At 35.2% G+C, this 16,725-nt stretch overlaps 1 protein-coding gene across 5 annotated transcripts in view; it reads right to left on the bottom strand.

The window, feature by feature from the left end:
• Nucleotides 1–505: 505 nt before the first annotated feature.
• The window catches only part of LOC125670482 (dynein axonemal heavy chain 3-like), a 63,465-nt gene continuing 47,245 nt past the window's right edge, over nucleotides 506–16,725 (bottom strand). For 2 of the 5 annotated variants that reach the window (XM_056161581.1, XM_056161583.1), the window contains 15 exons: nucleotides 14,574–14,597; nucleotides 13,113–13,270; nucleotides 12,543–12,910; nucleotides 12,341–12,457; nucleotides 12,152–12,242; nucleotides 7,883–7,989; nucleotides 7,609–7,752; nucleotides 4,032–4,195; nucleotides 3,360–3,513; nucleotides 2,985–3,113; nucleotides 2,610–2,875; nucleotides 2,399–2,487; nucleotides 2,173–2,294; nucleotides 1,758–1,847; nucleotides 506–1,575 (listed from right to left, as the gene is read on the bottom strand). In XM_056161581.1, the coding sequence (XP_056017556.1) occupies nucleotides 1,369–1,575; nucleotides 1,758–1,847; nucleotides 2,173–2,294; nucleotides 2,399–2,487; nucleotides 2,610–2,875; nucleotides 2,985–3,113; nucleotides 3,360–3,513; nucleotides 4,032–4,195; nucleotides 7,609–7,752; nucleotides 7,883–7,989; nucleotides 12,152–12,242; nucleotides 12,341–12,457; nucleotides 12,543–12,910; nucleotides 13,113–13,270; nucleotides 14,574–14,597 (2,230 nt within the window). In that variant the 3' untranslated portion in view covers nucleotides 506–1,368. Of the gene's footprint in view, nucleotides 1,576–1,757; nucleotides 1,848–2,172; nucleotides 2,295–2,398; nucleotides 2,488–2,609; nucleotides 2,876–2,984; nucleotides 3,114–3,359; nucleotides 3,514–4,031; nucleotides 4,196–7,608; nucleotides 7,753–7,882; nucleotides 7,990–12,151; nucleotides 12,243–12,340; nucleotides 12,458–12,542; nucleotides 12,911–13,112; nucleotides 13,271–14,573; nucleotides 14,598–15,702; nucleotides 15,721–16,725 lie in introns of all 5 variants that reach the window. The other 3 variants (XM_056161584.1, XM_056161585.1, XM_056161582.1) reach the window with 2 other exon arrangements.

The following is a 16,725-nucleotide window of genomic DNA, read 5'->3' as shown; positions in this document are numbered from 1 at the left end:
CACTTAAACTTGATCAGCATTTATTAAATCATTTAAATAAAATTCATAGTCTTATTGAATGCATAGTTTGCACTATGATTATATTATGGCGATCTGATTAAAACCCGATATTTGATCTGCTCCAATATTCTTATTCTGTTAATACAAAGACCTGACGACATACCCAATAGGGTCACATCAGGATGAACTTTAGATAAACCAATCAAATTGTCACTGGCAAAATCGTTGGTAGTAGGAATAAGTGACAGTGAATCCTGAAGTGTTCCTGATGACTTCCAAGGAACCATAAATACTGAATTCAACTTGTAAGAATATAGGTTTGATTGGTTCATGTAGAAGGATTTCATTTGATAATTCTTAGGTCACCAAAGTGCATGCTGATGTTGCAGGCACTTTGGGCATGGATCATGTTCCAAGCCCCCAACCGCCCTATTACTACCTTATTTTGACCCAAGTACGATATATATAAGTTATAAATTGAATGAAAACTGCTGGAAAATATGCATTTCTTTTTCTTCTTATTTATTTATTCACAGCCAACATTATCAAACAACATGAGTTTGTAGAAGCATTATGATTGTAAACATCTGAATTCATAGAGGTAGGAGTCAAAGTTCAGAATGGAGTAGAAAAAAAAATTAGGGAATTTCATCTCTGTCATGCAAATTTTTCTTGTACTTTAAAAAATTATATCACTTGCAAGCATCTGTGATTCAAGATTTAAAAAAAAAATTGGGGGAGGGGGGATCAATTCAAGTTGAAGGGTCTTTGTGTTGAATTCATGAAGAAATACAGAAAAGAATTCATTTTTAAAAAAATATAAATTCAGTGATGCAAACAAAATCTTGGGAAGATTAATGTTTGATGCAGGCATGGAATGTTCTCTATATCTCAAAACAGTTTTAACAGATAAATATTCAAGTACATTTCTTAAATATCACAGTAGATTTCAGCACAAAACAGCTGCAGGATTACATGATTAAAAAAATAAAGGAACCTACAACAAAAATGCCCTGTACGATGTCTAAGGACAGTTCAATCACAGTTCATTTGATCTCAACAAGGCACACAAATTGTGGGAATTTACGCAAAGCATAATATAAGAAAATATGGACGGATCAGTAAATATTCCCTATGAATCAGCAGTAAATATTATGTATAATTAATACTTTAAGAAATGTAATGCTTAAATATACTAAAAAGTTAGCTATTACATGTATTATCAATTTCTAAAAATAAAAAATGGATTGGCACAAACAACGACATGAAATATCTATACAAAATTGACAAGTTCTGTGTGCATGAATATTTATAAAACAAACTCAAAAACAGAAGACTATTTCCATAGCAACAGTCAAAGATCTCTGTTCAGTCATCCAATTGACAGAGACTGGCCACACCCCTGTTGATCCAGTGATTCTGAGATTTGTCTGTGGGCAGTTCTATGAATAGCACAAAGTTTGTGGAGTGACCCGTGGTGGACAGAACACCTCGTCTGGCACTGGTCTTGTACACTGGACAACGATAAGTTGTCCTTTGAGCAAAGTCCTCAACTCTGTTTGGCTTTAGCCAGATCTAAGGTTTAGGTTAAAGAAACAAACACATGAAATGATACATGTACATACTTAAACACTGAAATACTCCCACTTCAATAAATGCAATTTAACTAGATTATAAACTGATTTACTTAAAGTTCTTGTCCAATTTTTAATCCATAAAGTTTTCATAATGAAGATATGATTGATTAAAAAGGATACACAAGGCAATTGGTCAAAGAGAATTTTGGGGAGAGATTCTCCCACCAGCATTGTGTCCTTGTCCCAGCGGGCACCCTCTAGGTATAGACCCTGTGAGAACAGAAACAAGTACATCTTATACTGTGACATTACATAACCAGTACAGAACAAAGTTACCTATGACTATTTAACATAAACTACTACTACTGGTACAAAGTCAACATCTGTAACTAACTGCACATGGAAAGTTTACATAACAATTCTCCTGGATAAATTCTTTACGTTCAGTATCACAATTCCACTGTGAAAGACGTCTGAGCATTACTGCTATTTAAAATTAATAAATATTATCTGCAGATTTACAATTAGTGGTTTATGCATCATCTATAAGACCAATTTTAAATACATGTACAGATATAATTCCTGTAGTACTTACAAATACAAATGCACCATCCTCTGGTTTATTATCCAGGTGTTTCTCCTCTTTTAGGATTTCAAATTCAAATCCAACTGTGTCAATGGGAATTGTATATTTTCTGGCATAGTTCTGAGAGACACCTATTTCATAAGAACAAATTTGTGAAAGCAGATTTCATACCAAAATAATCATTAATATGTAAGACAGAGTGGAAGAAAATTATGGATTCGTTTTTTATACCAACCTGTCAAAAAGGATTGGGTGAAATAGAATCCTGAGAGCCAGAAGGTGGGTGGGGCACCACTTTCAATCCAATCCCCAAAGAACTTCAGTCTACAAAGAGTAAAATTCATGTTAGAGCAGTTTTAAATGGCACTTTCATTGCAGTGAATGTTTATAACAGGCACAAAACTACTTTTGTGGGTAATAATGAATCAATTCTACATGACAGTTACCTAGCTAAAAGATCAGTAATGTAGCTTCCTAGTGGCTTTAGAGATGGATAGGACTTAGCTGCCCACACAGATGGGACTTTTCCTATCAGCATGCTCTGGAAAACCTCCTCTAATTCTGCAGACATGACAACCAAACCTTTAATGGCCTTCTGTAGGTTTATGAGTGACATACGGACCACCGAGGTCAGACGGTTGAATCGAATAAGTTCTTGTCTTAGTACAGTGTTCATAGACTCATTGTACAAAACAGGGTATTTTTTTATCACCTGAAATGAAAAAAATATTTAAATCATAATGTCTGTGAAGGGTTGACAAATAGATTTGAAAACTCATTCAAGTTATACTAAATGGCATATTTAATGTCGTTAAACATACATGTTCTAAATCAAAATTTTTCGGTAATTTTCCGAGGATGTCTGCAGCCAGATCCTGAATAACCTCGGCTGTAGATTTACCTCCCTTATTGGCTTGTCGTGGGAGGGTCAACAGAATGTTGTCAAACAGCTGCAAGTAGAGGCAGAGAGCAGTCAAAAAACAGTTGTAAAGCATAAAATACATTAAAGCCTCTAGTACAAATCTATTTGTTATCAAACAGCTGCAATTAGAGGCAGAGAGCAGTCAAAAAACAGTTGTAAAGCATAAAATACATTAAAGCCTCTAGTACAAATCTATTTGAACCTAATATTCAATCTATTGAAAATATTCACATCTTAACTCATGAAGTCTTTTAAGCATAACAATCAACATTACCAGCAGAGTTTCTTGGTTGTCCTTTGTGATATCAGCATTTTCATGGAGACCAAAAACTTCAGGGAGGGGATTGATGGGAAGGGTCCTGATGTAGTCTATATAGGTCTGATGAGGACCCTCTTCTGGGGCATAGTACAAACCACTGGGAGAAATTCTGCAAAAGACAGATTTTAGGGTTAAGAATTCAAATTGATGGCTATAGCTGTAATGTGGTATACGATATATATCAAGGTCACTTTGTAAACAATTTATAGGATTAAGTACTAGTATGTATCACACACTGATCAAACTTCTTATGAATGAAAACTATCAGACATTTGTCAAAAAATTTAGGTTTTAGAAATTCTCAAGTTTCCCCCAATGGATCAAAAAATGCAATTTTGGTGTAAAAACATCAATATACATGTAAATATTAAAACTCCTGGGGGACACTGGGACAGAGACATGCTATTTACAGTTTGACGGCCTAATTATTTAATCAAATCAGCTAAAGAGACAGGAGAAGAAATTCAAAGGGACAAAGAATATATTTCTGATTTTATTTTTGCCACAATGGCATACTATTTGTGACAATATGGTTTTCTCCTTGACATAAAACATGCATAGCACTGTATTCAAATATCATTAGAAGCTTCATCATGTTAAGACATTTTAAAATGTTAAAAGTATTACTTGTAGTCAGGATTGGTAATGATTTCCTCAGAGTAGAAAATGGAGAGAATAGAAAGGAGCAGACGGCGATCCTTGTCATCTGTCACCCTGCCTCCATAGTTACACTCTCCTGTCAGGTAGGTCAGAGCTGGCAGGGGAAGTTCATCATAGTCATTCAGGAACATCTACAACACAGAAAACAATGATGATCACTGCTACAACACAGAAAACGATGATGATCACTGCTACAACACAGAAAACAATGATGATCCCTGCTACAACATCTACAACACAGAAAACGATGATGATCCCTGCTACAACACAGAAAACAATGATGATCCCTGCTACAACACAGAAAACAATGATGATCCCTGTTACAACACAGAAAACAATGATGATCACTGCTACAACACAGAACACAATGATGATCCCTGCTACAACATCTACAACACAGAAAACAATGATGATCCCTGTTACAACACAGAAAACAATGATGATCACTGCTACAACACAGAAAACAATGATGATTCCTGCTACAACACAGAAAACAATGATCCCTGCTACAACACAGAAAACAATGATGATCCCTGCTACAACACAGAAAACAATGATGATCCCTGCTACAACACAGAAAACGATGATGATCACTGCTACAACACAGAAAACAATGATCCCTGCTACAACACAGAAAACAATGATGATTCCTGCTACAACACAGAAAACAATGATGATCTCTGCTACAACACAGAAAACAATGATGATCTCTGCTGCAACACAGAAAACAATGATGATCTCTGCTACAACACAGAAAACGATGATGATCACTGCTACAACACAGAAAACAATGATGATCACTGCTACAACACAGAAAACAATGATTCCTGCTACAACACAGAAAACAATGATGATTCCTGCTACAACACAGAAAACAATGATGATCCCTGCTACAACACAGAAAACGATGATGATCCCTGCTACAACACAGAAAACGATGATGCCTGCTACAACACAGAAAACAATGATGCCTGCTACAACATCTACAACACAGAAAACAATGATGCCTGCTACAACACAGAAAACAATGATGCCTGCTACAACATCTACAACACAGAAAACAATGATGCCTGCTACAACACAGAAAACAATGATGATCCCTGCTACAACTTTATCAAAACATGTTCCTGTATAGTCATTCTAGTATATGATATACCACTGTCAGAAAATTTTTAATTCACAAGAGGGAATCAAAAACTTAGAAAAGAATAGTTTATAATACAAACTTAGAGACAGTGCTGATCAATTTCCTTGAAAAGCCTCATAAGAATGCATACTGTCTGAGAAATCCATCAACAAGGGGGGGGGGGGGGGGGGGGGGGGGGATCTTACACTTGGACATAATATGGGTGGAAATTAGTGCTGGAGTTTGATTTCTCCCTGGTGGAAAAACTTGATAATCTACAGTAGAATTGTGTGTGTAGATTTCTCCCTGGTGGGAAATTTTAATCTACAGTAGGATTGTTGTGTGTGTAGATTTCTCCCTGGTGGGAAATCTTAATCTACAGTAGGATTGGGGGGGGGGGGGGGGGGGATGTTTCGATGAAGGAATCCTACTCTGTTATACAGGTAGAATCTATAATATGAGGATCCAGAGATGTGTCTTACTTTGACAATGTATAATATGCTCTTAGGGTACTGCATGTCCATTGATAACATTTTGAAATACGATGTACCTTGTGGTACCATCACACGAACAACAAAGGTACCACACGTGGAACATAATACGCCTGTGAAAATGCTTTCTTAAGCCATAATTTGTAGAACTTTGATTCAGGTAGTTTCAGCCATCAGCAGGTTGTGACATACTTTCCTTGCATTGTATGAATAAAGGGTCTTGGCTAAAACTGTGACAAGAGGTAGATAGAGAAACCAAGAGTTCTGTGTGTAAAATATTTCCCTAAATTTGACCAAGTTCAACAACCTGTAAATATTTATAACATCAAAGAAAATAAAAAATTGTGTAGAAACAAAATCCTTGCACTATGCACATCTTCAAGTTATATATTTACAAAGACCCTAGCTTCTAAACTGTGAGAGGAGTTTTAAAAAAGGACAAATCATGCCTTTTATCTAATATAATATTTCCTCAAAATAGACTAAGTCCAACAACTTGTAATTTTCTCAAAAATTGAAGAAAATCAAAATCCTTGCCACATGCATATCTTCCATACCCATACAAATGCTCTGTAAAATAAGAAGGTCCTAACTTGAAAACTGGAAGGTAAAATAAAAGACAACAGAAAACCCCAAACAGATGGAAAGACGGACATAGACATTGCTGTACCATAATACGTCCTATCTAATGACAGCCGTATAAAAACGACAAACATGAATATTGTATAAACATAATCTCCATCAATCTTTTGTAATGGATGTTGTAAGAAACTAACTTTTCCATCCATGAATGCCAAAAAGGAAAGTTGGGAGACCTAAGGAGAGCATACACTTCAAAAATCTATTCATGAAATTCATGCATTTATCAAAACTGTACACTAAATTTATAACTTGTCATATGTGTACAGTTGAACACATATATAGAATGCTTATATACACCATTTTTATCACCCAGTACAACAGTGTATCACTCTTGTTACCAATGTAGATTATTGATACTTGTTGTTTTTTCGTGTTATTTGTTTACGTAATATATGTCTCTTGATAAAGACGCGGGTTACGTCGAAAATTTGAGTTTTAAATAACCAACAGTGTCGTGGCCTTTTCAGTGCTTTTATATATATACATGTGTATATATATATATATATATACACACACACACACACACACACACACACACACACACACACTAATTTGTATACTTTATTTCTAAAGGTCTTCAACACAATCTGATTACCCAGTCTGTGAGAGCTAGGCCACTTTCTAAACAATTTTTCAGAACATATACAGACAATGGTTTAGCTGTTTAAATATCTCTCTGTTAACACGTCTCCTAAGGCTCTGTTGTAAAATTATTCACCTCAGGGCTTTTTTTACAGACAGTTACACAGTGACATTGTCCAATATCCCTGCAGGCAATGGTTTTAAAGTTACATTCTAAAGTTCTGTACTGGCTGCACTTGTCATTTAGCGATAAATTTGAAATGCAAATTGCTATTAATGATATACTGAATATTGTACTTGTACGAGGTATCGTGAATGTGACCTTTCGTAATTCATGCATGGAGTTAAACTGCATCAATTAGGACAATTTTCCAATTTTTACTAATATATCAGAACATCGAAAATTATTGTGACCAACTTGTGCGAGTATGGTAACTATTGGTCAATTAATCTTTGAATTTACTGTATATACATGTAAATGAAGGCATCTGAATAATTTTTAGTCATATATGGTGCAGTCACTCTGTGGAGCTTGACATCAGTATATCATTACTATATGTGTAATTGTAATGTTTACTGCACTAACAAGTCGCACTGGCTAGTCAAACACAGTGACCTTTCTGGCTCATAGCTCAGGAGAGACAACTCTCAGAAAGACTTATATTACAGTACAGTTCAAAAATTGTCCTTATAATGGACTTACCAACATCTGTCGCAGACTGATGCGGAGATCAGATTCATTAAATTCATAAGGAATATTCCATCCTAAGGGACCAAATTTCCTCCTCTCCTGTACCAGGGCATGGAAAAAGCTAAGACCAAACAGCATCTTGTGGAATTTCTGAGGCTGAAAAGAGAAAATTTCCAATTGAAGCAACGTTATATAGAGATTACTGAATCTCTGTTTCATAAAACTAAAACTGCTCAAATGCAATGATAGACAAATTAATTAATAAATTAGTAACTTTAATGCATACCTTATTACATCCTCCAAAGAAAGATGGGTCAGAAATAGGGTCATTGAGGTAGGATCTCAGCAAGTTTGCCCTTAGTCCCTTGGGAGGTTCATTTGTCATCTTTACACCTAAAACCAGAAATTATAGCATTGCAAATACATGTAAAATCAACACCTTTTTCCCCCCAAAATTCCATTTTGCTAATTTTAAATAAACATTGAATTTCTAACTATTTTTCACAGACAAGATTATACTTTAAATCACACTTACATTTTGTGAGATTTATATTTCCACAATCTTGCATTGTTGCATTTATCATGAGTCATAATATTTGTGAATTTGTTCATTAGAATGTACAGATATCACACAAACCTTATTTTTGTATTAGGACAACCTTTTAGAGCATTTGAAAGTAGGAGTACAAAATATATTGTGGCAATGCATCACAAGAGGGCCATGGGTGACATCACTCACCCGAGTCACCTTGGCCCTGCTGTTGTTATTTATTGCTATGGAAAATTTTGACCTCATATTGTGGCCCCAGCCTAGCTCCAAATGTCACAACATAACCGAACTTGAATTCACACAACATGGGGATGCCTCAGCACCAATATGACTACATGACCTTGTTGGTCTGAAGAAGGTCAACGATCAAGGTATAAAATAAAAGGTCTTGCTAATATTGAATCTACATATAAAATACAAAAGCTCTACTTGAAATAGCTCAGGAGATAAGTTTCCTTAATAGAAGGTCAAAATCCAAGGTCAAGATCACAAGGCTAGAAACTTTGGTACCAAAAAAAACCAAGAGGCCCATGAGCTACATTGCTCACCTGAGTCACATTGGCCCTGCTCTTGTTCAGCTGTGATATTTAAAAGATTTTTTTTAATCAACCTTTATTCCCATGAATAATTTTGACCCCATAATGTGGCCCCAACTTAGTCCCAAAGGATCACAACACAACTGAAAATGAATTCACATAACACGCATATGCCTCAACACCAATATGACTAACATGACCTTGCTGTTCTGGTTAAGACCAAGGTCTTAACATCATAGATCATGAAATCTATACACAAAATATGAAAGCTCTATCATAAATAGTTCAGGAGATATTGATTAGGTCAGGTTTTTAAAAAAAGTAGGTAAAGGTCACAAGATCAAACATATTTGCATCACAAGGTTTTGTCATTGAGAATATCTATACAAAATATGAAAGCACTACCTTGAATAGTTCGGAAGATATTGAATAGGACAGATTTTTATAAAGTATTGTCCAACTCAAGGTCAAAAGTTCAAACATGTTTGTGTCACAAGGTTTTGCCATAAGAATCTATAGATAAAATATGAAATCAATATCTAAAATAGTTCCAGACATATTTAAGAGGTTATGTTATCTTAAAAGTAGGTCAAACTTCGAGTTCAAGGTCACAGTCAAAAGCCATAATACAAAATGAAAGGTTTTGCCATATGAAGTACATCTGTATATATACAAAATATGAAAATTCAGGAAATATTGAACAGGTCAAATTCTTAATAAAAATAGATCAAACTTCCAGGTCAAGGTCACAAGATCACATATCATTGCATCACATGAAAGGTCTTGCTGTAAAGAATGTATATACAAAATATGAAAGCCCAAGATTATTTTAAATAGTTCAAGAGATATTTTTAAAGATTTTTCCTATATACCAGCATATAAAACTTTGATCCCCTATTGTGGCCCCATCCTACCCTCAGGAATGATGATTTAAACAGATCTAGAAGCTTTCATATAAATTTCAACTTTTCTGGCCCAGTAGTTCTTGAGAAGATTTTTAAATGACCCCACCCTATTTTTGCCTTTTAGTGATCATCTCCCCTTCGAAAAGGGCATGGCCTTTCATTTGAACAAACTTGAATCACCTTAACCCAAGAATGATTTGTACCAAGTTTGATGGAAGTTGGCCCAGTGGTTCTGGAGAAGAAAATAAAAATGTGAAAAGTTTACGGACAAACGAACGACAGACAAAATGTTATCAGAAAAGCTCACTTGAGCTTTCAGCTCAGGTGAGCTAAAAAAGGGGTTGTCACTATGAATGCATATATGAAATATGAAAGCTCTATCACTCACTATTCAAAAGTGATGAGCAAGGTTAAAGTGTTGCTTTATGTTTTGAAATTGGGGTCAAACTCCAAGGTCAAGATCACTAGGTCAAAGATCATATATGAAATGTAAGTTCTACCTATCTATATGCAAATTAAGAAATCCCTACCTGAAATAATTTAGGATATATTGAATAGGTTACATTTTCTTAAAAGTAGGTCAAACTTCAAGGTCAACATCACAAGGTTAAAAACTTAAGTACCAAAAAAGGTCTTGTCAAAAGGAATGTGCATATGAAATATGAAGGCCTTATCACTTACCATTCAAAAGTTATGAACAAAGTTAAAGTTTTGGACAGACAGGACAAAACAATTTATGCCCCCTCTCCCAAACTATACCATGTAGCGGGTTTTTTCCACGGGGTGATAAATTTGGCTTATCTTAGCGGTTAGAAAGCTTTCCGCCAAAATTTCACTCGCCAAATATGCACCCAACTGTGACTCTGGTATTTGCAAGAGAGATAACTCTTCCCTATCCGCCAAAATTTATTCCGTTAAAATTATTAGCATACCTTTGAGCCAGGAAATCGCCAAATTTTAGCCTAGCGGAAAAAAACCGCTATACGGTAGTTGTGGGGGCATTAAAAAAAAAATGAATCTACACAACCTGGGGATATTTGCAGTTTGATATGATTTATTGTGACTTTACTATTCTTGAAAAGACAATTTAAATTAATTTCCTGTATATTCCCATATAAAACTTCGATCTACAATTGTGGCCCTATCCTACCTTGGGGCTCCTGAATTGAACAAACTTGAATCTGAACTACATTAAGATGCTTGCATATCAATATGTCTAATCATGGCCATGCTGTTGTTGGATGAAGAATTTTAAAGATGTTTCCCAGTATATTTCCACGTAACATTTCTATCTCCTATTGTGGCTCGATCAGCCTACTTCAGGGGGCCACAATTTGAACAAACTTAAATCTGCACTATCTGGGGATTCTTGCATATTAATATGACTGATCATGGTCCCGTTGTTCTTGAGATTTTAAGATATTTCTAGTAAGTATCTGCATGTAAACCTTTGATTCGATCCTATTGTGGCCCCACCCTATCTCCGGGAACAATAATTTGAACAAACTTGAATCTACTATTATATAGGGGATTAATTTCATGGGCTGTAAATTTCACTGTTTTTCTTATTTAGACACAATCGTTCATAAAATTCGCAGATTTGAATCACACAAAAAAAATCCCCCAACCTCCATTGTCTGTTTTTTAAACGTATAGTGTAGAAACAGAGAACTCTTCATTTTTTCTCCCTGAAGATAAGCCGCTGTGTAAGTGAGCTGTATTCAGTTCAGTAACTAAACAACTCTCAGGGGGGTTGGGGGGTTTAAACGCACAAGTGAGCTGTATTCAGTTCAGAAACTAAACAATTCTCGGGGAGTTTAAACACTATAGCTTTAATGAAATCATTTAAAGCTGGGAGTTTTCGGGTGTCGTATGGGGCTTTAATGAATATTTGAAGGTATGTTTGGACACAAGTATAGTAGGAAAATATGTTAAGAATTTTTTTATATTAAATCTGAGACAGCAACTCAAGAATACAACGATATAAGGCCTCAACCGTGCGCAGCTTTTTGTGCACCGTAAATCGAAGGTTTTTATAAGGGGTTGATCTGTAGCTCTCTGTGATGTCAAAATATTTTTTCAGAGAGCTACAGTTCTGCAGCTAGTTGAGTTAGTGTCTTGTATACTGACTGTTTGATACATGATAATGATACCTCTTTTTAATAAAACTTATTCTCGGTTTCCTAAATTCGCAGATGTGTCTAAACCATGAATATAGCGAATATTTTCAACGCAAGTTATTTTCCCCCTATGCAGTATATGTCTGGAAGCTTTCAATTGAATTTTAACTTTTCTGACCCAGTGGTTCTTGAGAAGAAAATTTTTAAATGACCCCACTATCTATATCTTTGCCTTTTCTTGATTATCTCCTCTTTGGAGGAAGCATGACCTTCATTTGAATAAAATTAAATCCCCTTCACCAAAGGATGATTCGTACCAAGTTTGAATGAAATTGGCCCAGTGGTTCTGGAGAAGAAGATGAAACAATGAGAATAGAAAAGCTCATACTCGAGCCTTTGGCGCAGGTGAGATAAAAATAGGAAATGATTTCAAAGAAACGCTACCATTTTGCAGAATAGAAACTGGGAATTGGTCGCTGGGGTAACTGGTTAACCACAATCGGAATCGCTCATGAGTCGCCTCAGGAAGAATGACCTGTAAAGAAAAGAAATTTAGAAAGATTTGTTTTCAGACGTTCTTTACTTTAAAACATGACACGCAGTAGATTGAAAATCTTTAAAAGATCCACACACCTCCTCGCAGATTTTCTCTAGCTTGGGCATCCAACTTGTTGCCAAATGACAGTTCTGTAATACCACCCATGTACCGTCTTTGATGGCTTTTTCAATCATCTTTGCAGCAATGGGACCCTAAACAAATTATATAAAATAAAATGAAATTAACTTTACTTAAAATCATTATATGACCTGTACATCTCCTCGACCCAATACTAACCTGTCCTTGACCCAATGAGATGGACTGAATGGTGTTTTCCGATCTTGATAGCCCCTGGTCCTCACCAAACTTCAGCAGAGCAGCCATGGGGTCAGCACCAGGTGACAGCACAAAAATCAGAGGAGCACAACAATTAGAATCGGCAAATGACCCCGGAAGGTCAAAAGTTGGGGGCTCAATGTAAGACTGTCCCAGATTGTCCACAATGAAATCCTGGACTGCAGGGATCACTTTGTCTGGTCGGAACACTCTGAGGACCACCATTTTATCCAGGCCAAGAAGGACATCATATGGGGAGGGTAGTTTGTGCTCTTGAGGAGTCAAAGAATCATACATCTTCTTCCACTCGCTGGTGTTGTCTCTTACATCTATGGTCATATGAAATGTGATGAAAAGTTTTTGCCATAAAAATAAGAACTGTAATGAATGTGCCAGAAATCGAAACACAATAACTGCAAGGATTTGGTTACATCACGTCTCAAACATTTTTTATTGTTGCCACGAGACCTGTTAACCCTGCAAGGTACCAGTATATATCAAACAATCTTACATAACAGAGAGCAAACTTACGTTCCCACAGTCCTTTGAGGTTGGGAAGATTTGAGGCCCTTACAATTTCACCCCATGATTTCTCAGTCAGCCACTCTGGAGCTGGATTAGGGTTGGGGTTTTCTAAGGCCACACCACCAGTCAGTAGGAATCTCCACACATCTTCATCAACACGAAGCCTATAAAAGGAAGTAAAACATGACCTGAGTTATCCTTCTTCTGAGTATCATAACTTCAATAAAGTTTCTGTAAAATATAGTTGGTTTTGTTTTTGTCTCTCCAGCTCCAAAATTAAAAGCAACCCCTTCCCCTTATTGTACTGCATGGTATGGAGGAGAAAGCATGAGCAGGGGCATAGACATTATGAACTGCACATTGTTGCATATGATACCAAAATAATGACTTTTATGCTGAAGTACCAGTAGGAAAGTGAACATATCCTTGTACATGAAAAAAGCTATAAAACACTCCTCTTTGATCCACTGTAAATTGTAGGAAAATATTAGATCCCTGGTCAGAACAATGTGAACATCATTAAATGATAATGAAGTATTGTACAAAATTTCATGGCTATCCAATAAGCCATGTAGGAGAAGTGTTCACAAGCTATTTTACATCCTCCATACCTCTTAGATCCAGTATAATTTTAAGGATAACAATTGGATCCTCCTGTCCTGACAATATGCACATGGCAATGAACTATTGTACAAAGTTTCAAATCTATTGGATAATCCGTATAGGAGAAGTGTTCACAAAGCTATTTTACATCCTCCACCCCTCATAGATCCACTATAACTTTTAAGAAAATAATTAGATCCCCCTGTGCCGACAATATGCACATCTACAAATGACAATGAACTATTGTACAAAGTTTCAAGTCTATCCAATAAGCCATATAGGAGGAGAGGTGTTCACGGGCTATTTTACATCCTCCATCACTCTTAGATCCACTATAACTTTTAGGAAAATAATATTGGATCCTCCTGTCCCAACAATATGCACATCTACAAATGGCAATGAAGCATTGTACAAAGTTTCAAGTCTATCTAATAAGCCATATAGGAGAAGTGTTCACAAGATTTTGTGACAGACAGATGGACGGATGGAGAGATGAACAGAAAGTACAAAGAAGGGAGACATAATTAGTACATCTATATATGTATGCTGGTGGGAAGAATTAAAATTGAATCCCACCATGCATTAAAATAATAGTCAACACAAACTCTTGAACTTGATCAGAACAGAAATAAGCCTGGTGTCATCAAGCTACACATGATTCTGGATGGTTTAACTCAGATCTATCTCAGCGTACCAGTAAGTACACTGTGGCAATTCTCTAATTTTTAAATTCCCATGCTTCACAAATTTTATAATTTGCATGCATGGACATGCACATATTTCTTGTCTGTGAGTTAGTAAATTGAAACTTAACATGAAACAATAGATAAGAAACTTAGACATGTAGTTGTAAAACGGACTTACAGTGAACCCACTGGGCTGAACACTCTGTCAGAAGATGGAAAGAAAGAAAGATAGACAGATAAGTAAAGAAGAAAGACGAAAGCTTAGACATACAGATACATTGAGGATGAGCACAACATAGCTAAAACACAATATTTATTATGCACATAACAAGTTCATGAAAAAAAGTATCATGATTTCTACAAATTATGCTATACATTTGTAAAATTCCCACAAAACATGAGCATGCAAGCGAACAAAATAAGTTAAATTCTCTCAAGAAAAGTTCTCCAGAATAAATATCAGGCATTTAAAGGTTTGCCATATTGGTTTAAAGGCATTTTTAAAAATGATTCTAACCAAAACTGTAAATTCTTGCTTTAGATGAATATCTAACAATAGTGCAGGTCTACTGAATTTGTATAAAATATTTTTCATAGAAATAAATTCTTTAAGAGAATTATCTTTAAATATGTCCTTTAGCAACAAATCTGATTCAACAAATTTTGATATAACAAAACAGACATGTATTCACAAAAATAAATATTTACATTTCTAATGTTTTTGTCTATAGCTGATATCTTTACAAATTCACACTGGCATGCTTTTCATGAAGCACTAATGTACTTCATGAAGTATGCTGGTGTGAAGTTCATACCCTGATGTATTTTCAAAACTGACATTTATCACTTAAATGTATATAAAAATTTCAAGATTATTTCCATTTACTAATAGTATACATGTGTTAAGTGTTGAACATTCTTTGGGTGCTGTAACCATGTTGGAACTGAAGCATTCTGAAAAAAAATCCAGGCTATATTCCCCTTGTTGTTCTAAAGATGTTCTACAAACTCTTGGTAAGCTTTAATGAGGCATGTTTAAATTATTGTAATGCATGCAGACTAAGCTCAGACAGATTAAATCACAGATTTATGTATGATTCATTGCTCAATAATCCTAATCACTTATACATGTAATATGCTGCATATGTACTACAGAGAACAACCATCTAATGACTAGGACTAGCTGTTTTTATGCTGCCATTTCTTACATCTGAAATCCTTTCAGTATATGTATAGTATGTTCCTACTGGCAACACTGACCAGGAGCTCTGGGTTATATAGTTCTACACCTGACTACAGAAACTTACCGCGGATCCTTTAGATATCTAATGACGCAATATTCAAAAATAGAAAGTTAATACTACAGAGGCAATTTACACACATACAGAGATATAATTACACACATACAGAGAGATAATTACACACATACAGAGATAATTACACACATACAGAGAGATAATTACACACATACAGAGATAATTACACACATACAGAGAGATAATTACACACATACAGAGATAATTACACACATACAGAGATAATTACACATACAGAGAGATAATTACACACATACAGAGATAATTACACATACAGAGAGATAATTACACACATACAGAGATAATTACACATACAGAGAGATAATTACACATATACAGAGATAATTACACACATACAGAGATAATTACACACATACAGAGATAATTAGACATACAGAGAGATAATTACACACATACAGAGATAATTACACATACAGAGAGATAATTACACACATACAGAGAGATAATTACACATACAGAGAGATAATTACACATATACAGAGAGATAATTACACACATACAGAGATAATTACACACATACAGAGAGATAATTACACATACAGAGAGATAATTACACACATACAGAGATAATTACACATACAGAGAGATAATTACACACATACAGAGATAATTACACATACAGAGAGATAATTACACATATACAGAGATAATTACACACATACAGAGATAATTACACACATACAGAGATAATTACACATACAGAGAGATAATTACACACATACAGAGAGATAATTACACACATACAGAGAGATAATTACACACATACAGAGATAATTACACACATACAGAGAGATAATTACACATACAGAGAGATAATTACACATATACAGAGAGATAATTACACACATACAGAGATAATTACACATATACAGAGAGATAATTACACACATACAGAGAGATAATTACACACATACAGAGAGATAATTACACACATACAGAGAGATAATTACACATATACAGAGAGATAATTACACACATACAGAGATAATTACA

Source organism: Ostrea edulis, chromosome 4 (assembly GCF_947568905.1).
Source record: "Ostrea edulis chromosome 4, xbOstEdul1.1, whole genome shotgun sequence".
NCBI classification, from domain to species: domain Eukaryota; kingdom Metazoa; phylum Mollusca; class Bivalvia; order Ostreida; family Ostreidae; genus Ostrea; species Ostrea edulis.
The sequence above is the reverse complement of the archived record's forward strand: the minus strand, read 5'-3'. Positions and strand labels throughout refer to the sequence as shown.